The sequence below is a fragment of the Durio zibethinus genome, chromosome 14 (genome assembly GCF_047325235.1).
Source record: "Durio zibethinus cultivar Kanyao isolate XHJ-2024 chromosome 14, ASM4732523v1, whole genome shotgun sequence".
Lineage (NCBI taxonomy): Eukaryota > Viridiplantae > Streptophyta > Magnoliopsida > Malvales > Malvaceae > Durio > Durio zibethinus.
Window position 1 is genome coordinate 24,103,385 of NC_143175.1, and position 21,814 is coordinate 24,125,198.

A 21,814-nucleotide genomic window follows, 5' to 3' on the forward strand; every position below is an offset into this window, starting at 1 on the left:
CTTTAGTTCAATTAAAGATCTTTTTCTTTTGGTTTGATAAAATTTTTTGCTGACTTTAGTGGGGGATCAAATGTGTTGCCATCTTGATAAAGAAATGGCCAAGGAAAGATTCTACTTGGATTTGAGTGGTGTGTGAAATGTGTATAACCATTTTTGCAGTGTCATCAAATCATCATGCTAACAGGTTGCAGAAAAAAAGGGTTTTATTTAATTGCTGTTTTTGCTATTTTCCCTTTGATTTCATATCCTGTATTTTGCTTGCATGCACCAAGCAAGACTTACCATATGCCGGCATTGGCGTTAGCTGATAGATTGTAAAACAAGGTTATTTGTTGGGCCTTGCTCTACTTGCATTCCTCACTCAACACAGCATAACTGTGAATATTACGACTTAATTCTTTAGAAAGAGAAAATAGTTTTCTTTGTTTGAGTTTAAAGTTTAAACTCACAACTTGATATTTACTATTAGTAGTACTATTAAGAGTATTTTTAAATTTTGTTAATAATTTTAAATATATATTTTCTCATATTAATTTGATTATTTAAAATTTTATTCTAAAAAATCTTCCCACGCAAATGAAATTATCGTTGACAAGAAAAAGAACTTTTGTCAAACTGCACTAATCTCTTTGTAAATATAAGGCCCTCTTTGATAGGCATACAAATTTTCTTTTAAAAAATACTTGTTTAACGAGAAGAAGAAAAAGACAAAGAAAAAGAAAAAACGTTAAAAAAATATGGTAGGAATTTGGGAGACTGCGCAAATATCTGAGGCCAAACAGAAAATGGGATACTCGGGAGAAAGCGGCAAGATGGGGCTGGAAGGCACTGGCTTGGATCTGCCACCGAATAAGCACGGAAACTTGAAGAGTGCTTCCAGCGATGAAAATCTCAAGGACATTCTTCTACATGTCAAGTCCTCTAAAACTCCTGTAAACACCCTTTTCTTTTATTTTATTTTTTTAACTTATCTATTTTGATGGGATTCGTAAATTTCCATAAAATTGAAAACTTCCACTTTAAATGCTTAACAAAACTGACTTTCTTACACTTTTGGATGAATTTGTAGACAGTTATCAACTACGGAGCCTCACAGTAAGTCAATTTTCATAAGCGGGTTTCCTCATCATCATGCACTCAAGCTATTTTATGTAAAGTTTCTATGATAGAGTGGAAAATTGATTTGGAAAAGCATGCAAAATTTGGAAATGGGTAGTTATAAAACGGGCCTGGAATTGAAAAATGAAGGGTACAATTGATTATGGATGGCTAACTTCATTAACTTAGCTGATTATCTTGGTAGTTCTGTTGAAGTTCTTCAATTTATCCTCCGTTTTCAGTTGTTTATGAATCCTGGGTGCGGTTGTATTTAGTAATTTTGAAGTTGTTTTTCCTTTTTCAGGTGCCGTGTTTGTAGCCAGATTCTTCCAGCATTTTGCCCGTTGAGCAACCAGTTCCCGAAGCTTTCTTTCGTGTATGCTGATATTGATGAATGCCCAGAAACCACGCAGCAAATTCGTTACACTCCTACATTTCATTTTTATCGAGATGGTGAAAGGGTGGATGAGATGTTCGGTGCCGGAGAAGAGCGGCTTCATGATCGCTTGTGGTTACATTCCTGAAGAATGATGTTACTAGCATCAAATTTTGGAAAACAATGCTTTCCTGTAAATCTCCTTTGTCAGAATATGCGAACCTGCTGTTCTTGAGCGTCCTAGTTATTGAACTTCACTTGACTGTGGTTGCTTTCTACCGAGTACTGTTCATTTTCTAGTGATATTCTAGTGCATATCTGACCTTTCAAAACGTGTGTTTATGCATATCCATGTATATGTATACATAGTAATGTACAGTGATGTATGTATGTATGTATGTATGTATGTATAATATACATATACACATATACATGTATTAGATGTGTATCCACCTCCCAACACTTGAACTAGAGTTCAAGCAAATATCAATATCTGTCATTGCACCTAACAAAATTTGGGAATACAAGACAATACGAATCATCCATCAACCAGCAGCTGAAGCATACTAGTGCAAATGGTAATACTTAAATTGCTCAACAAGATTTGAATAAAAGAAAAAGTTAAATTGAATAATAGACGATAAAATCCCTGACAACCAACATGGATGGTTGCAGCAACAAATTGTGCACTGAAAAGGAAATAGAAAGTAACGAACGAAAAATGAAACAAATGGAAAGATGCCGCAAATACCTTAATTTGAAAGCACACATCTTGAATCCCGCCTTTGACCTGAGCCTCTTCAGGAGCAATCCAATGAATGTATGCATCCGATGTTTCTTTATTCTTCCTCTGTATACCAGAATCATGGCTATGATAGTAACTATTTGCTGAAAATTTAGGTAGCCAAACCAACTCAGGCCTTTGGCTTAAGAGGCTTAACGATCTCCCAAGTGAAATCAGGGTCATCACGGCCAAAATGACCATAAGCAGCAGTCTTTTGGTACCTAAACTTACCTCCTCTCTTCAAGTCAAGATTGATAGAGATCATTCCTGGCCTGAAGTCAAAATTCTCCTTAATTAATTCCAAAATATCCTTGTCCGGGATCTTGCCTGTCTTGTATGTGTCTACAAAAACTGACAATGGTTCTGGCACACCAATTGCATAGGATACTTGCACAATACAGCGACGTGCAAGCCCTGAGGCTACCACACTCTTTGCTGCTTGCCTAACAATGTATGCACCACTGCGGTCCACCTTAGTTGGATCCTTCCCTGAGAATGCACCTCCACCATGAGCACCCCAGCCACCATAGGTATCAATGATAATCTTTCGGCCTGTGAGTCCTGCATCTCCATGAGGTCCACCAATAACAAACCTACCGGATGGGTTGAGGTGGAAAATGGTATTGTCATCAAGATACTTTGCTGGAATAACAGGCTTAATGACATGCTCTTTCAAGTCCGCTGCAATCTGCTCATTGGTGACAGTCTCATCATGTTGGGTTGAAATGAGAACGGTGTGAACACGAATAGGGATCATGGCTCCGCCATCATTGCGATACTCAACAGTCACTTGGGTCTTACCATCAGGCCTCAACCATGCACATGTCTTGTTCTTTCTCACTTCAGTGAGCTTGGCACCAACCTTAGTTGCAAGCACATGGGTTAGAGGCATTAACTCAGGGGTTTCATCTGAGGCATAACCGAACATGTGACCCTGGTCACCAGCCCCAATTTCCTCAGGTTTCTTGGTGAGGTGGCCATGAACTCCTTGAGCAATATCAGGGCTCTGTTGCTCAATGTTAACTAGAACTTTGCAGTTGTCAGCATCAAGGCCAACATCCGGTGATGTGAACCCTATACCTCTACAAGTATCACGAACAATTTTCTCATAGTTAACTTTGGCCTTAGTCGTGATCTCACCGAAGACCATAACCATGTTAGTCTTGGTGCAAGTCTCACAAGCAACTTTGCTCTCTGGGTCTTGTTCTAGGCAGGCATCAAGGATAGCATCTGAAACCTGGTCACACAGCTTGTCAGGATGGCCTTCATTAACAGATTCAGAAGTGAATAGGAAGGTATCCATATCTGCACATCATAACGCAAATCCGATAAACAAAAAACAGATACAACGAATTTAAATATATATAAAAAGACTGACAATAACAATTCTAAAGAACAAATTCTGATTAAATTCAGAGAAAAGAGAGGGGGGAATTGAGGCTACCCTTGTTGAGATCTGAAAGAAGAGATAATGAGTGTGAAACGATAAGAGGCAGCGAGAAGAGGAATTGAATTATAGGGAATATGGGGTTTATTTATAGAGCCGAATGACGAGTCGTTTGACTCGCTCTTACTCTCGATTCCCCGCTCTTTTCGGTGCTTGGTTCTTCCTCTGCTTTCCCCGGGCTTTTATGGCCAGAGAAAATGTTATCTCCTGGTTCTCTTCACTTTTTTTTTGCAACAATCTAGACCGATGGAATTATGTCCAATCTGTTTGAGGAAATGGAGGGTTGAGATGAGATGCAGAGGTTACGGGAGTGAACAGAAGGAGAATAATGGGACCCAATACCTTATCTTTTGGGTTGGTAAGAAAATGGGTCTCACCCGCAGCGACATTACGGGGCTTCATTCTTTTCCGTTTCAGATGCGATCTTGCTATTTTTGTTAACTGGCCTTTCACATGGGTTGGCCCACTTCTTTATCTTTTTTACTATTTTTATTCACTTTTTATTTTTTTTCACAATTTCTGGAGTTTGAGCTCTTAATTATGATTCTTCCATTGAAAAGCTGCCTCAGAATCCACTTTGCATTTTGGGTTTGGGCCTTGACTTTGCTTATGATTTTTGTGCCATCTTCCCGCGCATCTTGATGTTGGTATCAATGGGAATATCGTACCAACATACCAGAAATTGAGGAAAGAATGTATTGTGTGTGTATATATATATTTAAGCAGACGAAATTTCTAAGTGCTGGGGAAAAACAAAGGTAGAGCTGTGATCAGTAACCAAGGCCAAGTTGAAGTCCAAGTGCTGCAGCATGGACAAGAAACAGAGAGTTATGATCTCACTGCCTAAAATTCCATGCACATTCCTCAATCTAGGATTTGTGCATAAATCAAAGATTCCAAGTTTAGGCAATTTAAGAATTTATTGATTTCCGAAGACCCCAAACTGCAACATGTCCCAAATTCCTAACTCACTGAATCTTTACAGCTCTTAAGTCAATGCTAACATGGACAATTTTGGTGACAAGATTCTACCCTAAGTTCCTAGGAACAGAATTCAAAGTTCTCAATGTTTACAAGAACCAGATACACATCGGTTGCTACAAATCATTTGTACAATGTAGCACCAGATTTTGAGAAAACTACTGCTTCAATGCCTTCAATTGTAAGTTATGGATTTCTTGATGCAACAACACATCCTTTGATAAGTATTACCTTTCACAATCAAAAGTTCATGAGAGTTGGCCTGTAATTCGAGGGGATATCACAAGGAAAATGTTGAAGTCCTTATTTTGTGTGACGCAAACAGCAACAGCCAATCTCAATTCCGATTCTCATGGTCATGCATGGCACAAGCCACCTTCCTCAATGCAGGCAGTGAGCTTCTCTATTCCAGCTGACATCACTGGATGCCAAACCAATCTGCTACATTACTCTGAACAACAATCTGCAACTGCAAGTATAAATTAACAATGAATTCCACTAGCTTTTGGTTTTTGGTAGATGATATCCGCTAGCTAGTTCAAGAGAAAGAAACCTCAGTATCAGATTTAAACTGCTCTAGTAGTGCATTTTAACTAGTGATATTGACTATAAGCCAACACATGTCTCGCATGCAAAAGTCTTTTATCAATGGTGAATGACAAATTTTCTATCATCTGCTGTTTTAAAACTGTCGATAAGAGCCATGTCTACACCTCAATAAACGGCAGGCGTAAAATTTTCACTCAAATATCAGGCACAAAAGAGTCATGTTGGGACCATGAGAGTTTAGGCCCACATCAGTTTATAAATACCATGCAGCCAGAAATGCTGGTTAATTATTTAAGGTTATTATCAAGTACCAAATACAATATGTTACCATCAAATTTGAGATTTTGCATTGATTACTGCTAAGCAACCAGTAATAAAAATGCATTTACCTTATTGTTATGAACTATATAAAAAATCTCCTATCCATCCAAAATTCCGTCAACTCGGAAAATGTTGTTACATATTCCACCCATGGTAGTTGACTCTCTCTGAGGATCTATCTTCCATTGACCATCAACAATAAATTTTATCTGCAATTAAACAAAATTATAATCTTCTATTTAAACCCAAATGAAAAGAATAGTGTTCAATTTTGTTTTATACTTAGTCTTGAACTGCATGCTGTTCAGTTTGGTTTCCACTTCTGAAAGCTAAATAGGTTGGGTTTGGTTTCAAAAGTTCTAAAAATCCTATTTTGTGTCGCAACAAGCATCTATTGTTCATTTGATATCATTATGAGCTACAAAATATAACTTTTAGGATATCTCTAGGAACCTAATCAGCATAACTTGAGCTGGTGGCCCTATGGATATCACTGCTTCTGGAGTGAAGTAAAGCGAAAAAGCAAACGGTTTCAATATATGACAGTAAATGTCTAGATGTAAAAACATTAATATGTCCGTTGCAAATGTAGCCAAAACTAGACTAATTAATTAAATTCAGATATCAAGATAAAGTTAGTATGTTATTTGTAGAAGAAGTTTGCACCTCGTATATCCCAGGATAAAGCCACAGCACTGTTGACCAAATTTTGGACTTGCTGGTAAGTGTGTAAACCTGGTAAGCTCATTTTTTCTTGTAACAGTTATAAGCAGAAGTATAAAAATCTAGAGAAAAAAGATAGCAAGTAGAATCTACAAAAGAATGAGATATGCTGCTAAAAGTCCAAAAGAAACGTCATTTTCTAGTAATAATAACAGAAAATATTGTGCAATTCAGATGACATATAAGTGATGTGCTAATTCATTTTAACATGCCAGAAACAAGCTTGAAGAATGTGTACCATAGGAGTGCAACTAAAAGGAGACATTTTTGTCAGAAAGACAGCTAAACTAAATCCAGGCCATGTAATGTCTCTAACTTTGCAACTAAGTGGGTGTCTGGGGTGTTTATTCATTTTGACAAAGCATCTAGGCAAGTACAACAGTAAGCACGAACTCAACCTTGGGAAACTCATGCAAACACTTTGTCTACCAGATGATTTTCTTATATATTTCAAACTTAGCATAATGATTGAGAAGTAAAAGAGCCACTCTAAGCTTGATATAATAGATACAAAAGTTGGAAGGAATAAAATAGCCTTGAACTAAGCTCCACATCAAGCTACGGCATTGCCTACCTCTACATGGTTTCTTCAATATGCTGATTGTTAAAATTTTCAAACCACCTCCTTATTAATGCAGATCCTATAAAGATACTCTGGTGGAACAGTGTTAATTTTCTAGTCCTACTATAATGTTTCAATTTATAAAGGGTACAATGGGATATTAGTAAAAACCACCTTACTGGTGAAAGCTGAGTAACTTAAGATAATATTAACTAAATGTGATGACCTAGAAGATATAATTTAATCTAAAGATTAATACTTGAACATAAAGTTATTTGACAAAACAGAATATTTAACACCTTGAGTTAATGGGGTTTGTGATGGTAGAACATGGCTTAGGATCCATTTTAATCCGATGATGCCAACCATTGAAGCTACCAGCTACCTCCACAATTTCACCATCCCCTGAGTATTCAATTTGGACCTAGTATAGCAGTCCAAAATTTAGTCATTTGGTTTGATATTTATTTATTTGTTGTGAAGAAACTACAATAAAATTGAACAGGGAAATGCTGGGAGAAATTGACCGCAAAAAGAAAACATAATCTCTCTCTGAATTATTATAATAGGATCAATTTACCATTCTAATTAAAGATATACTGACAAAAAAAAAAAGGGGAAATAGAAAGAAGAAGCCCTCTTTCAAATATACCAAAGCCAAGCAAAAGTGACAGATGAATACCTCCTCTAGTCCTGAGAGGTTTTTCTCAGCTGCATGCAATTCAGCATCTTTCTCAGAGACAAGTTTTTGAGCTTTGTGGATCTCTGTTTCAGCCTTGATTTGCAGGGCAGACAAAGCATTCTGGGGAAAAGAGTGACAACCAAAATGCCTAAGGTTTACTAATGAGAACCCTCAAGAAATGCACAGCATTTTAATCTGTGCTTGTCCAACTTTTAAATTCTTAGTCTAATGTCTTGATATAGTATACGGACACGGAAGTTAAAATCAAGCTCCAACAATGCTCTCTGATATATGAGTGATAATGTAAGAACCACACAAATGCTTTACTAGGAAACATGCCTTTGAAAATAACTGATGTACCTCTTCCTTTTCAATCTGCTCCTTCAAACGGGACAGTTCTAATTCCTTCTGGTAAAGAGAAACAACAAGATGCTTTGCAGTTAGTTTATGTAACAAAACTTTACATACAGACAAAATCATAAGACCAGTGAGTAGCGAGAGACAGAAGACGTTAAAATTATATACCAGCATAAACTTAAGATGATTAATCTCAATTTCATTGTCCCTTCCAGTGGTCTGCAACACAGAGGAACATGCACTAAGAGATTATATGTCAAAATAAACACTGAATTTAAACCGAATTAGAACAACAGGATACGTGAAACAACCTCAGAATTCAAATCCTCCCTCAAATCATCACCTTTTAGCATTTGAGCTTCCATAATATCATGACTGCAAATAAATTAAATACTAGAAGACTTAAGCCTTAGTTAATAGACCAAAACAAAAGGGTTAAAGCAGTGCAATTATATGGATTTACTCCAGTTGAATGAGGTGCAATATGAAAATTTATCATCCATGTCTTCCTATTTTATAACAGTAAGTTTAATGCCACTACATCTCTTGCCACTAACGAAGTAGCACAGAAAAATATTCTAACTAATCGCAGACTTTAAGCAAAAAGTAATTAGAAGTGTAGATCTAGTACTTTAAACCAATCTACAATATGCTAACCTCCAAGAAAGGTGATTCACAGCCACAGGAGGAGCAACCTGCTTGGCAACTTTTGTACTTCCATTCAATGTGATGGCAGCACCATAGGCATGTTCTGAGCATTCTTGACTATTGTTCCTAGATTGAGTTTCTACGTCATTACTAGTTCCAACAACTTCCTTTCTTTCTTCATCACTACTTTCATTTAGCATTCCATAAACATTATCTGCACATCAAGCAGCAGCAGAAGCTTAACTTCATGTTTCAACACCACCAAATAAATAAAAGGGCAATCTTGTAAATTTAGAAACAGGCACCAGGGAAATTCTTCGAGTTTTGGCTTTAGAAAATAGGCATAAGAAATTATCATTCTTTCCGATAATAGCATAAGAACTAACAGCACACTAAAAACAACAGAAGCCGGACACTTCAACTATATTAACTGGAGCAATTTGTGTTACATATGTTCAAACCAAAAGTAAAATTCATCCTTACTACATGTAAGATGTAACACAACAATGACCAATGAAACAAACTAAAAAAACAGTGTATCTACTGAAACTTACACTCAATTGCATCCAAATCTCTGTTCTGAACAAGTTTTGAAACTTTTTCCTCTAAGGTTGACATAGGTGGAGATTCTTCAGGCATGAAACTATTGTCATCAGAATTAAGATCTGGATTAGCATTCAAACTCCCAGAATAATTTTCTTCAACTGAGAGAAAGGTTGATGGGGAAACATCTTCAACCATAGCATCTTCCTTTTTCTTTTGATCCCCTGAAGTGTGCATAGTATTCTCCTTCATGCAATTATGGTCAATGGAATCAACACCCACTCCAATTAAATTATTCTCAGTGAAGGCAACTTCGGTTAGCAAGGAAGCATCTAGGATAGCATTCTTCACCTTTTGAATCTGACCTTTAAAATAATAGCAATAGTTTATCAACAACATTCAAACTTTAATTAGAATGAGAGGGTTCATGCACGGGTAAAGAAATTTATTTTGACCTTCAAAAGTATCTGCAGAATCACTAGTTGCATCGTGCTTTTCAATTACATTTTTCTCCAAATTAAATCCATCATTGTCTGTTTCAGGTGAGCTCATAAGAAGCTTTTTGATAAGTTTGTATCCTCTCCGTCTAACAATGTTAGCCAGATCACTCCTACAAAACAGTTAGGCAAGAAAAAAAATAAGCACATCAATAAGGGGCAATTTTAAAAACTGAAGAGTTTTCCTCCACCATCCCTTTTCTCTCATTTGCCATTAGACAAAATTTACATCAAAATAAATCACATTGAAAAAAAGAATAACCTAATACCTAGATAGTGTATTCCTCCTTTTTTTTTTTTGTTCAAGGTATTCCTCCCTTTTAATCATTAGTAGTTTAGAAACACAAATATCTCCAAAATCAGAACTTGGTTTCAATCAAGGCCAAAAGGATAAACTTTTCTTCCAATGCAACAATTTCAATAACAATTCAAATAACCCATTTTCAAGTGAAACAAAAAATTAACCAGAAAAGGATCAAAAAGTATGAATTAACTGTTTAAGTACCTTCCATGCTGAGAAAGTTCCTTCACGGAGGGAACATGAACCTCCGGAAGCCCAACCGCTGCTACAAATTCCCTTATGTCATTACACAGTTCCTCATTGCTCTTTACCTTTCTATCCCTCCTGAAATATGAACAAATAACAAAACCAATGAGATGAAATGACAAAAAAAGAATTGAACCATTAATAAAAGTAAGAACTTTGTATAAAGTATAAATTAACCTGGGTCTTTTAATGGAAAAAGCACATATTTTTAAGTTTCTTCTAGGTGGGTATTCATGGGTTTTCCAGCTTAGCCATTGCCGTGGCTTTGGTGAGAAGAGGGGTTTATGAGAAGAAAGGGATTGAAAAGTTGGAAAGTGAGACAAGGTTGCCATTATGGGTATACCTTGTTGCAGCATTGAAGATTCAAACAAGGTTGTTTGATCTATACTTATGATTTCATTCCTCACTCTGTTCAGACTTTGTTGAAAATAAGGTGGCGGTGTCAATATTCTAATTATGATTGAAACGAAATCTCAGTTAACGTTATCCTAAGATTTTTTGGGTTTTTTCTTCTAGAAAAAACGCAATTGAGAATTAGGCCCATCCAACCCATCATCATTTGGAAGGCTCAAAATGAAGTAACGTTGGGTCTTCATCGTCAATAGCCCATTAAGTTGCTGTGATTTTCACCCATTGTTATCCTCTCCATATGCTCCAAATCAAAAGAATGTTATTAAGCCACTGCACTTCTGTTGATGGAGCCACTCTGCTAATATATCAGTCCAGTGGCCATGAAAGCTGATGCATGCAGCAATGAAACTATGAATAGGCAAAGAAATGTGCATGAATTGTTAATACAAAGCCTTGATTAAAGTGGATTTAATCCTAATCAAATTGAAAACACCCCTTTGTCCTTTGTTCTCAAAAGAAAATAAAACCACCCCAATTGCAGTAGCGTCAGGGTGGGCAAAACTCTAGTAACCTACGGTCGTTTTGCCATCCATCGGTAGATATTCTGGCCATTACCTTGACCAAAAGTTCTTGCGAATTTATTGATAGTTTGAAACCTGCAATTTTGTTAATAGAATCAGTTGAACTTTGAGAATATGCTTTTCACATTGGAAAGGATATATAATATATATATATATATATAGAAACTTAAAAAAAGGAAACCCATTAATTGGCTTGCTTCATGAAAATGATCATTTTCTTCTGGAAAAACATACGTTTGAAAAAAATTTGACATTTCAATTTCGTTGTTATTGTTGTAAACCAGGTTGGAAAGGAAGATCAACTAATTGCTGATCTTAGCAAAGAAATTGTGCTTATAAAGTCATTGAAATGAATTTATTAAGGAGAAAATGAAGCTTCAAACTCAAGAGACAGTGGTCAAAACTTTTTGTATGAACGAGAGAGGGTAACGACAGCATAGCACCGAACACATTTTCAATAACTTATATGAAAGATTGTTGAAAAATAAACCTTGAAATTTTTTGCCAATAATTTATCAATATATTGTATTAAAAAAACCCATGTTATAATTAATCTTTTCGCTCCAAAATTCATATGGTTGGACCACAAATTAATCAACTTTATTAGCAGTTTCCATATGGAAATCAATCAAGGTCATTGTTTTTGTTTTATTTGAGGAATATTTAAAGCAGATGGGGCCATGTTTGAGTTAAAAATCTTGTTGATAAGTCTTTGCCCAATGTTTAGCTTTGCTCCATCAGAAAAGATACAGTGATTTGAAATGACAATAATGCATTGTATAGAGTCTAAAATGCAGGTTACTTGTTAAACTACATTGACACATGGTTTTAAGTGTCATAATCAAAAGAAAGAATAGAAGGTTTGAATAAACTATGACTGCTCTGTTGATATGTTTGAATGTGAAAGAAAATAAGTGTTATTACCCTCCCTAGTTGTTAACCATAAACTGCACCGCATTGGTCATGAATTGTAGTGAGCATACAAAACCAGCTTGAATTTTTGATGTAATAAGAAACCAAAATTATTGCTTTTCCCTTGAAAATAAATCATATGTTATGATAATTCAATTATGTGTAATATTTTAGTAATAAATGTGTTACCATCTTTTAATATGTTATGATGGAAAAATGTTTGATTGACCAATGTTATACCACCTTTTAAGAGTTTATTTACATGGATGATCATATTAGTTTTGAAATTAAAAGAAAAAAAAAGTTATTGAAAGAAAAAAATTTTATAAAAAATTTTATATTGAATGAATCTAATAAAAATTACATTTAAATTTAATTAATGATATGATAAACTCAATTACATCACACTAAAAATGCGATAAAATCTAAACTCCACTAATTTTGATATGTTCAATCATATAGTTAAAAAAATAACAATAGTACATCAGCCACAGCACATGGAAATCAAATTAAGGGTTTAGTATTAAAATGTTTTACTTGAAATTTGTGAAGTTTGGCCCAAGAGATTGAAAATTTTTGGTTGCTTTGGAAATTATTGCCCATTTCAGTTACTTTTTGTGGCCATAAAGTTAAGTTTAGAACGGTCCAACAGTAGGATATTTTAATTTGTATTTGACCTAATTAATCCATACAAGAACTATCCTTCCCATCTCTTCTTTAATCCTTTGAATATTTATTAGTATATTTTAATTTTTATTATTTTAATATTATTATTATTATTATTATTATTATTATATGCACACCAAGGCACAATCATATAGAACTTTTACCAAAAAATTTACATGTCAAGACATGATAATTAAAAATACTTATATTTATGTATGATATTTTCACCAAACGCGATTTTAATATTTGATTTTGTACAATTTTTTTTTATTATGTAAACCATATTTGATGATTAATTTTATGTATATAAAACATATACACTATAATATATATATAATGGTATGTATTTTATTTATAGAGAGGTCCAATCTCATTAACTACAATATATTTAATTTAGTCTATGAATTTGAAAGGTCGCATGCACAGAAACATTGAAAATCATGTAATGGATGAATATTAATATGGGTGTCCACATTGACAAATGATAATGGCAGCCTAAGACTAGGCCTTAGAATATTTTTAAAAAATACAATATTTTAACTATAGGCTATCATTTTCAATGAAAATTGTATCTCATTAATTAAGCATACCTTGGAATGGATTCTTTGAGAGAGGAAAGAGACCAAGTTAAAGCTTAGTTATTTAATCCTGTGAGGAAGAACAGGAGTTATAGAAAATGGATGATTGAAATTAGAAGGCCTGTTTTTTGACTTCTGTTTTTGTATCTCTCTATATATTAATATCTTTCTCAGTGCCCCAAACCAAGTGAAGTCTTGTTTTGGGACAAAGGTAGGCAGCAGCTGGGACTCACAACCATCACCATTCACCACCGTAATTTTGAAGAAAGTCCCTTGGTGTTGGTAGTAAAAGAAGCTCTTGTTTTCAATACCCAAAGATGGGAAGGGCTCCTTGCTGTGACAAGGCTAATGTGAAGAAAGGACCCTGGTCGCCTGAAGAAGATGCAAAGCTGAAAGAGTACATAGAGAAACATGGAACTGGAGGAAACTGGATTGCTCTCCCACAAAAAGCCGGTAACAATTCTTTTTCTTTCCTGCTTTTTACTTCTTGGTCAGTTTGAAAGAAGATGGTAACTGAAACTGATCATTTATCAACATGTCAATTAAAGGGTCCTTTCAGTGGTTCTTGTTTGTGATCTTGAAAGCGTTTGGTTTATATTTAGGTCTTAGAAGATGTGGGAAAAGTTGCAGATTAAGATGGCTTAACTATCTCAGGCCTAACATTAAACATGGAGAATTCTCTGATGATGAAGATAGGGTAATCTGCGCTCTATTTGCAAGCATTGGTAGCAGGTACTAATCACCCTGTCTCTTCCAAATAAATGTTTATTTGTCATATCATTTGTTTAAAAAACTTGATCTGGGTCTCCATAATTTTTTTTGCTCAGTATCTTCTCTGAAGATTTTTATTTCCTGGGAAATTAACCAAGCATGGAAAGACTTCCTTTCCTTTTGCCCTTTCAGGAAAAAACTTGCATATTTCAAGAATATGCTAATTTTAGATTTTTTTCTGATTCTGTCCTTGCATGCCGGATTTAGTTTCTCAAGTGTTGAGATAGAGTTTAAAAAACAACTCACTTAAATTTCAACTAATGGAAATGAACTACAGGTGGTCAATTATAGCAACACATTTGCCAGGCAGGACTGATAATGATATCAAGAACTACTGGAACACAAGGCTCAAGAAGAAACTTTTTGGCACGGTTCCCCAATCTCAAAGGATACCTCATCACATTCACCATGCTAGCTTCTCATCTCTTCTTCAATCATCTTCACCTTCATCCCCATCACCTTCATCAACAATACTCCACAATTGCAGGAACAACACCTCTCACCCAACAGCTAGATCTTTTTCGGGCTTTGAGGTGTCATATTCCTCAAGTTTTTCAAACAGCAGTGCTTCTTGTATAACTGCTGCATCAGTTCTTCAACCCCAGGAGAGTTTATTGGGTCCCATGCAGCAGTATCAGCTGAAGGATGGTCTCCAAATGTTTGGAGGAGAAGCTAGTAGTAGTTCTTCTGATGGGAGTTGCAGCAACCAAATCAACCAAGGCAAAGAGTTAGAGCATGAATATGGTGGTGCCCCAGGTAGCAATGGTGCAAATAATGGTGATCAACAAATTGGCATGCATAGTTATTTCTACAATGAAGCTAATGAAAGCCAGAAGCTCATGGCATCAAACGGAGGTGGGGCTGATGGATGGTCTGAGAAGTCATCCAATGGATTGTTTGGTGAAACACCATTAGATTATGGGCTTGAGGAAATTAAGCAGCTAATTAGTACTAGTAGTTGTAACAGCTTTATTTTTTATGAAAGCAAGGCAGGGGAAAAAGTTATGTACTATTGACCTTACTATGACTGTGTGTAAAATCAGATGGATTTGAACTCTTAAGGGTGAAGGGTGGGAAAGGGCTAAAGACTTTCAGATTAAGACTGATCTATGTGAGGAGGATGTAGATTTCTGATGGAAACAGTTTTTTTACAGTACATGGTAAAAAAGCTTCCTTGGTGCATTATGTAATTTGCTAGTACCCATAGTTTAACTGCAATATTCAGAATAATTCATTAGATCATTTTCAAGCACCAAACTTGAAAACTAAGCATACAACTTCTTTAATCTAATTTTTAATCAACTTCCCATTTCTAAGATGTTTTTTGTGTCTTCTTTTAAATGAATTTTCATTTATTAACTTTAAATCTAGTCAAGCCCAAGGTGAAGGGCTTTGGATTTTTGTGGATATATTAAAAATGACTTATGTTAATTTTATATACTAAGCACAATAAATTAATATTCTATGAAATGTAGGCACATTAAACCAAATTGATATATTACATACCATTATATTAAAAGGCTAATGGCCAATGTTGATTAGTGCATCATTTTGAGCATACAATGATTGAAGAGTAAAACACATTAATTTAAACATTTTTTTTTTTAAAAAGTTGGTTTCAAATCTATAAGAGATGAATTTATTTCATCACATTTATCATTTTCTAGTGAGCAAACAAAATGTTGAAATTTTTTTTGTTTTAATTTGGTTGACAATTGGCATCATGACACATGTGAGGAAGGCTTCAATTATTGATTAGGATTGGTGCGGTATGGAGAGACAAAAAGCTTTGAATAGAAAATGAGGGAAAATGATAAACAAATCCAACTAGCCGTAGGGAAACAGGAATATGACTAAACAAAGGAAAAATTCAAGGTCATAACAAAAGTGGTAGAGAATCCTCGTGGAGAAGCAACTCAAAGTGCTTCAAAATCATATGATCTCATGATAATGATGCCTTAGGGTTTATCAATTGTATTGGCCAAAGGGTTTGGCTGTTTTTGTTTAAATCAAATAGAGTGGATATCGAATCGGAAACTTAATTTAGTTTATTCATAAATAAAAAGTGACATTTAAAAAATTTAAAATTTAAATTCAATATTTGTAATTATTTTTTATGTCGTGACTTTTTTTATATAAAAAAAAAGACATTATTAATCAAAAAATAATCTATCAACATTTTCATCATTTTTGTTTTCTTATTCTTTAGTAATGGGTTTTTCCAACTATAAGCATTTTTTATTTTAAGATAAAAAATCAAGCGGGTTTTTAAAGATGAAAAAAGAAATTTTAGAATATTTTTTTTAATTGCTTGTAAAAAAAATCAAAATGTATGATATCTTTTGATTTACGAATTTTTAGTTTAACTATTTCATACAATTATTTTAAGAAATGATATCTAATATATCTATTTAAATTTTAATACATGTAATTTTTTATCTTATTTACATATTAAAGTCTATTTTGTAATAAAAAAATATTAAAAAAACCCATCATTTTGTATCTAAAAATGTCCATATTTGTTAAAAACTAGTGTTAGTAGAGTCTTAAGTATGCAACTATAAGCTCTAACTTTTTTGCATGAGCCATATGAACCCACACACAGAAAAAGAAAAGCTAAATCAAAGCTTGATCCTTTCATAAAAAGTTGACAACCCAAAGTTTATAAGTATATATATTTAAGAAAATTTTACTTGATGTTGCCTAACACATCCAATCATATACTTTTTTTTTTTTAAGAATCACACATTTGAGGTTTCGATGCAAATTCTTTTCCAAATTGTCTCAACATTGATATACAGATTTTATGTTATCTTTTTTGTGTTTTCACATTTGAAGCTTGAATTTCCCAAGTACCCTTTTTAATATCAAATTTCTTTCCTGGGTTGCTGTGGCATGGCTCTCTAGTACACATCTTGACAGAAAAAACTAATGCCTTTTCCAACTAGAAAAATCAAGGGATGCTCCGATCCCACGTTTGACTTGCTATTTTCTTGATGGATGAATATAACTACAAGTAAATCCAATTTGCGAGACAATAAATAAATGGATTAACAGTGAATTATATGAAGAGTTCAATGCGACGAAGGTCGTTTCCTTTGCTCCTTTATTCACTCTTTGAGGTGAAAATTTTCCAAGGGTACGAATGTCGTAGGGCTTAAGCTATACTTTGGGCGGAAACAGAGGCCTCTGTCCCTACTGTTGTTCCCATTGTTACACGACATGAACATAGAAACATCGGACAAAGGGCATTTTTCCAAGAAATGTCTACAAATAAGTACTTAATTATGTAGGGACTCGTGTTTAAATAGATTATGAAAATGAAAACTATGGAAAAGATCATTTGAATTGGTTCAATATTTCAATTCATATATTAGAATATATAGTCACGGATTCATATTAACTTAACAGTTGGTCAATGGCTGGCTGCTGCTCTAAAACTCATCGGAAAGATCCTTTTTGTTTGGCTGGCATGCTAAAACAGAGGAAGATCTTTGCCTTTTGGAGTTTATCAACTTTTTCCACATTGCAACAAAAGAAGCTGCTTTGTCCACTTTGGGGTGAGCAAATTTCCGAGTAGAGGTCCATAATTAATTGCATAATATATCAATGTCAATTTTTTTTCTTATTGTTCTTCTTTTATTTGCTTTAGTTGTGGATTTAGGTTGATTCTTTCTGCAGTGATGTAAGGATACTGACAGGCTCACCTCTTTAGTATTTTTAATACGATTATAGGTATCTCATGTTTTGTTTGCATTAATCTTTTTTATGAACGATTCTAAAGGTACATTCTTTCAAATTAATCTAGTGCATTCCGAATTTCATTTTCGGAATGCTTCTCAAAATGATCAAATCTTGATTGATAAAAAATGAATTTCTTCTCCTTATCAATTGGACTGGTAAGTTTTAATTTTTTTAAAGAAGCATAAATAAACCATAGTATAAGACTTAAATTCAAGAAAAAGAAAAAAAAATCACCATCAACTGTACCTAAATTCAAGAAAAAGAAAAACAAATCACCATCAACTGTATATGGATGATTCCCTACATCATCCGACATTGACAATTTGACATGGAAGCCCAACAAAAGACAGACAAATAAAAGCAACAGTTACCAGTCAGGTGCCTGCAACTATTTGTCACCATATTATGGACATAGCCATTGCTTTACCCAACTTCTGAATATTATATCTAGACAGTTTACTACATAGGCCAAGAAGGAAAAAGAAGAGAGATTAATGTTTAGATCATATTACGAAATTAATAAAAAGGGATTTTGAGAATCTTAATAGTACTTCATTTTGGTGCAATCCAATCCAGATGTTGAGCACTGCATTTCATATCATTTCTGATATGGCCGATGGTATTATTTGATGGCATAAACAGAAAACTGAGAATAATCTATTGGATATTGACAATCAATTACCAAAAAATGAATTGGGTCATTGTGTTTGAATACAGCATTCAGTTTTGTACAATGGAATACAACAATTGATTTATGTACAGAATGCAGGAAGGAATACAGCAAGTGATGGTTAGAAGAAATTCATGAATTATTGACAAAAAATCCCATTGCCAATAAACGTTCTCCACAATCCCTCCACCATTCCGTTGTTATTGTCTGATGCTATGGGAACTATGTTTCCCAGAAATCTTTACGTGTAACCCCTGCTGGGGACTTTGGTTGGTTTTCTTTAAAGCACCTTTATCCACCAAAAAAAAAAAAAAAAGATTTATAGATTGTTACCATTGCTAATAACTATTGGAAACACCATCTATAATTCTGTTCATTCACATCTTTTTGGCAAAGAATCTGTAACAGCTACGAAGCATTCCTAATAGATGAGACACTTGGATTTTTGTGTCCTTTCTTTCTTTGACATTTTTCATATAATTTTAGGCTTGTATCTTTTATAATGATGACAATTAAGGGTTTTCTTTGGAACTTTTGATATAGCTTTGGCGCAGGCAGGCATCATTCCCAGCACGCTTTCAGGGAGGATTACCGGTTTGATGGTTTAAAAGACCAAGAAGGAATCAACCTTCTCCTGACCAGTAAAGCTGCACAGTCATTCATGAATTTCATCGGCAACTTTAAATTTTAATTTTTACTCAGTGAAAAATATCTGGTCTTGTAGATTCGTATCTCGACATGATCTTATAAACTGGAAAGCGCTAGTAGAGTATGACTTTACCACCATCCGGTTGAATTTCTTGTATTTGTTCAGGAACTATTAGACTGGTGAAGCGCCGTACCATTCTTTTCATATATCTTAAAGCGTGACTTGATTACAGTCCAGATATCAAGGACAAAAATAGATTACATGGATTTGAAGGAGATCAGTCCAGGTGAAGGTATGGGTGAGAAAAAAATTGAAGTGGAGTTGAGTATCTTACGTACTCAAGTGAGCAAAAACTTTTCCTTTCCAGTTTCTTACAGATAAATTTCTACTGCTATAGAAACTCAAACTTATGTAGAGAATGGGATATATAATTATTGCGGTCTGTTGCCTTTCTCTAAGAACTTTTAGACTTCAAAGATGTTCCCGTGACCCAACTTATGCGTTTTGCTAGATTGGAGTTCTCACAGAAGAGCTTGAATCTGTCAGAAAACATTGAAAGCAATATGGAAACTGTCGATTTTCTGTTCCTGTTCCTGTTCCTGTGGTATCTTTGGTAAGTACATAGCTTGATTTTTTATTTTTAAATACAAAGACAGACAATTTTCTTTTGTTACTGTTTTGTCTCTGGACTTGTAATCTGTTTGAAAACATTATAGGTTGGGTACACGAATGCTGGCAAGATTACACTTCTAAATCAATTGACAGGAACTCATGTTCTTTCCGAGGACCTAATGGTTGCGAATTTCTTCTGAGACACTGTTGGTTTCATCCAAAAGTTACCCAAAACCCTGGAAATGCTTCTCACATTTTGGAGATGTTTATGTTAGGAGAAGCTCCGTGTCAAAGAGATTGCCTGCTGATTTTGAACTAATTTATATGCGATTTATTCTCTTTGAAAGATGTCATGTTTCTATTGAATCTTAATGACAAAATGTACATTGAGTGGAGCCCAAAAAATCATGTCAGCTCTGTTTAATGATTGCTAACTTGCTGAATTCAGAGCAACATTGGAGGAGATATCGGAGTCTTCTCCTTTAGTTGCTTGTGGTGGACGTCAGGTATAATTTTCTCAAGCTATGGGTTATGTTTAGGTTCTTTTTTTTTCCTCAAATTTATCAACTTAGAACGCTTCCTGTGAACTTCAGGCTTCCCCTAGCAGAGCAACGGATCGATGCTGTGGAAAAAGTTCTTTTAGAACTATATGTGTTAGCAATTCCGACGTTACTGGTCTGGAACAAGGTAATTGAGATACTCTTTGTCCTTGAGTTATTAAGAAATAGGAATTGAAACATTCAAAAGAAACAATTTGAACTGTTTTCCTCGTTGTACTTGTGATTTGTATAATTTGACTTGAACTTGAGATATCCTCAATATCCTCAATGTTTCTAAATTAGATTTAATCCATATATTGACTTCTCATTCTTTAAATTTGTTCTAACTTATTGTTACTTTGTTTCTTCAGATGGATGCTGGTGGAGCACTTGGTCTTCTCTCATGGCGGCTTTTTTATTGAGCTTCTATAGGGGGAATGGTTTTCAGAGTAGCTGCACATTCCATAGGACCCACCATAACCATGTATCAATGTCAAGTATAACCAGCTAAAGAGCCACAGGACCTTAATCCATTACTTAACATGCAATCCTCCAACAATTTTTCGAGGATAGAAACAGAAGAAAGGGGAAACAAAATCTATTGGAAGAAACCGTCAATTCATCACGAAAGGGGAATATGCAGAGGCATGTAGAATTCTCCTGCTTCTTGTTTAAGCTGGTGTTGGTGCTGGAATTTATGATCCATTTTTTATTTTGGGTTAAGCAAAAGCTTTTGTTGATGACGGTGAGCCTTAGAGCAATGGTAAAGTAGCACTTTTATTACCGGAAGGTCATGGGTTTGAAAGGAGTTTTGTACACCGAGATTTACCCTTTATAAGCCTTTGTCCCAAATCTGCCGATTAAATATTGAAGGACAAAATTTGAAAACCCAATCTCTGAAACAAACCCAACCCATGGCCAAAAGCTGTCAACCCAAAGTCCAACGCTGTCCATGGCAAAGGCCCGAATGAATTCCAACAAAGCATTACGTCTCCCCCTTAGCTTCAAACTCAATTCTTTTCCCAATTAGCTTCCTTGCAATAGCCTTTTGATGCCATTGCCAAATTCAATGAGCTATCAGAAAATGTCAATAATTATAATTCCACACTTAAAATTTATCATCACAATCCATGAATTTTAAATTTTCTCACATCCTCGCTGCATTTTGGAATCTACACTACTGATGTTCAATTCATGATTTGCGAATTCAATTAGATTTGGCTAGTATTTTCCTCTCTTCGGAAAAATATTAGTTGAATTTATGTGAATAGTAGTAACATACATACTTTGGTCAATACTAAAGTAATTATTTATGATAAAATGATGTTCTGTTTAAAAGATATAGGGAATGCAGCAACTGTAGCTGTGAAATTTTGTTCCATGTTTTTGTCAGTATTAATTTGTTGGATGTAGTAGTTCATATTTTACCTAAAGTCAAAGGATGTTGATGACCATATATCAGACAAGAGGGAGGGAAAATATCTTTGCCTTGAGACAAGCATCTACAGAAGAGTCAAAGGAATACAATTTTCACTCAGATAAAAGCTGGCGGAAGCTGGCGAGCAAAACCTGGAAAATGTGGACAGATGATAAGGTAAGTGTTTTGAGTACTAGCTGGTCGTGACC

At 34.7% G+C, this 21,814-nt stretch overlaps 4 protein-coding genes and 1 long non-coding RNA gene across 23 annotated transcripts; 3 read left to right on the forward strand and 2 right to left on the reverse strand.

Annotated features, from left to right (window-relative positions):
* The first annotated feature begins 178 nt into the window (after window positions 1-178).
* On the forward strand, window positions 179-1,914 carry LOC111293718 (thioredoxin-like 3-3). Its single transcript, XM_022886601.2, has 3 exons — window positions 179-932; window positions 1,070-1,095; window positions 1,403-1,914. The coding sequence occupies exons 1-3, from the start codon at window positions 738-740 to the stop codon at window positions 1,620-1,622; spliced, it is 441 nt and encodes a 146-aa protein (XP_022742336.2). The 5' UTR covers window positions 179-737; the 3' UTR covers window positions 1,623-1,914.
* A 163-nt stretch (window positions 1,915-2,077) lies between these two features.
* Window positions 2,078-4,019, reverse strand: LOC111293717 (S-adenosylmethionine synthase 3-like). The gene is made up of 2 exons (XM_089744035.1): window positions 3,703-4,019; window positions 2,078-3,563 (listed from the first exon to the last, which is right to left on the reverse strand). The coding sequence occupies exon 2, from the start codon at window positions 3,559-3,561 to the stop codon at window positions 2,389-2,391; it is 1,173 nt and encodes a 390-aa protein (XP_089600161.1). The 5' UTR covers window positions 3,562-3,563; window positions 3,703-4,019; the 3' UTR covers window positions 2,078-2,388.
* A 587-nt stretch (window positions 4,020-4,606) lies between these two features.
* On the reverse strand, window positions 4,607-11,184 carry LOC111293715 (protein PTST homolog 3, chloroplastic-like). Of its 19 annotated transcripts, none has more exons than XR_016327823.1 (13): window positions 10,293-11,184; window positions 10,074-10,193; window positions 9,527-9,681; window positions 9,083-9,436; window positions 8,538-8,742; window positions 8,192-8,255; window positions 8,049-8,099; window positions 7,884-7,931; window positions 7,524-7,643; window positions 7,141-7,265; window positions 6,223-6,291; window positions 5,625-5,765; window positions 4,607-5,155 (listed from the first exon to the last, which is right to left on the reverse strand). XR_016327823.1 is itself a non-coding variant. In XM_022886592.2 (13 exons), exons 1-12 carry the CDS (start codon window positions 10,469-10,471, stop codon window positions 5,655-5,657), a joined length of 1,584 nt encoding a protein of 527 aa, XP_022742327.2. In that variant the 5' UTR covers window positions 10,472-11,184; the 3' UTR covers window positions 4,607-5,155; window positions 5,625-5,654. The 19 variants fall into 19 exon arrangements, 16 of the variants coding, with proteins under 16 accessions (XP_022742327.2, XP_089600148.1, XP_089600155.1 ...); XR_016327822.1 differs by having other exon boundaries at window positions 6,223-6,309; window positions 7,863-7,931; window positions 10,293-11,080; XM_022886592.2 differs by having other exon boundaries at window positions 6,223-6,274.
* Window positions 11,185-13,218: 2,034 nt separating this feature from the next.
* Window positions 13,219-15,223, forward strand: LOC111294576 (uncharacterized). The gene is made up of 3 exons (XM_022887967.2): window positions 13,219-13,656; window positions 13,806-13,935; window positions 14,252-15,223. Exons 1-3 carry the CDS (start codon window positions 13,521-13,523, stop codon window positions 14,988-14,990), a joined length of 1,005 nt encoding a protein of 334 aa, XP_022743702.1. The 5' UTR covers window positions 13,219-13,520; the 3' UTR covers window positions 14,991-15,223.
* Window positions 15,224-18,484: 3,261 nt separating this feature from the next.
* LOC149515171 (uncharacterized) lies at window positions 18,485-21,220 on the forward strand. The gene is made up of 5 exons (XR_016327263.1): window positions 18,485-19,379; window positions 19,549-19,650; window positions 19,754-20,155; window positions 20,243-20,336; window positions 20,560-21,220. It is a non-coding gene; the product is annotated as an uncharacterized LOC149515171 (long non-coding RNA).
* The last annotated feature ends 594 nt before the right edge of the window (window positions 21,221-21,814 follow it).

Excerpts from the sequence above, each read along its gene's own strand:
- LOC111293715 (XM_089744022.1), bottom strand. The coding sequence starts at position 10,471 with ATGCTGCAACAAGGTATACCCATAATGGCAACCTTGTCTCACTTTCCA. Across the intron at positions 8,743-9,082 it reads AGATTTGGATGCAATTGAGT|ATAATGTTTATGGAATGCTA; the intron begins GTAAGTTTCAGT and ends CTTGATGTGCAG. Across the intron at positions 7,932-8,048 it reads ATCATCTTAAGTTTATGCTG|AAGGAATTAGAACTGTCCCG; the intron begins GTATATAATTTT and ends TCTCTTTACCAG.
- LOC111293717 (XM_089744035.1), bottom strand. The coding sequence starts at position 3,561 with ATGGATACCTTCCTATTCACTTCTGAATCTGTTAATGAAGGCCATCCT.
- LOC111294576 (XM_022887967.2), top strand. The coding sequence starts at position 13,521 with ATGGGAAGGGCTCCTTGCTGTGACAAGGCTAATGTGAAGAAAGGACCC. Across the intron at positions 13,657-13,805 it reads TGCTCTCCCACAAAAAGCCG|GTCTTAGAAGATGTGGGAAA; the intron begins GTAACAATTCTT and ends GTTTATATTTAG. Across the intron at positions 13,936-14,251 it reads TTTGCAAGCATTGGTAGCAG|GTGGTCAATTATAGCAACAC; the intron begins GTACTAATCACC and ends AATGAACTACAG.
- LOC111293718 (XM_022886601.2), top strand. The coding sequence starts at position 738 with ATGGTAGGAATTTGGGAGACTGCGCAAATATCTGAGGCCAAACAGAAA. Across the intron at positions 933-1,069 it reads TCAAGTCCTCTAAAACTCCT|ACAGTTATCAACTACGGAGC; the intron begins GTAAACACCCTT and ends ATGAATTTGTAG. Across the intron at positions 1,096-1,402 it reads ATCAACTACGGAGCCTCACA|GTGCCGTGTTTGTAGCCAGA; the intron begins GTAAGTCAATTT and ends TTCCTTTTTCAG.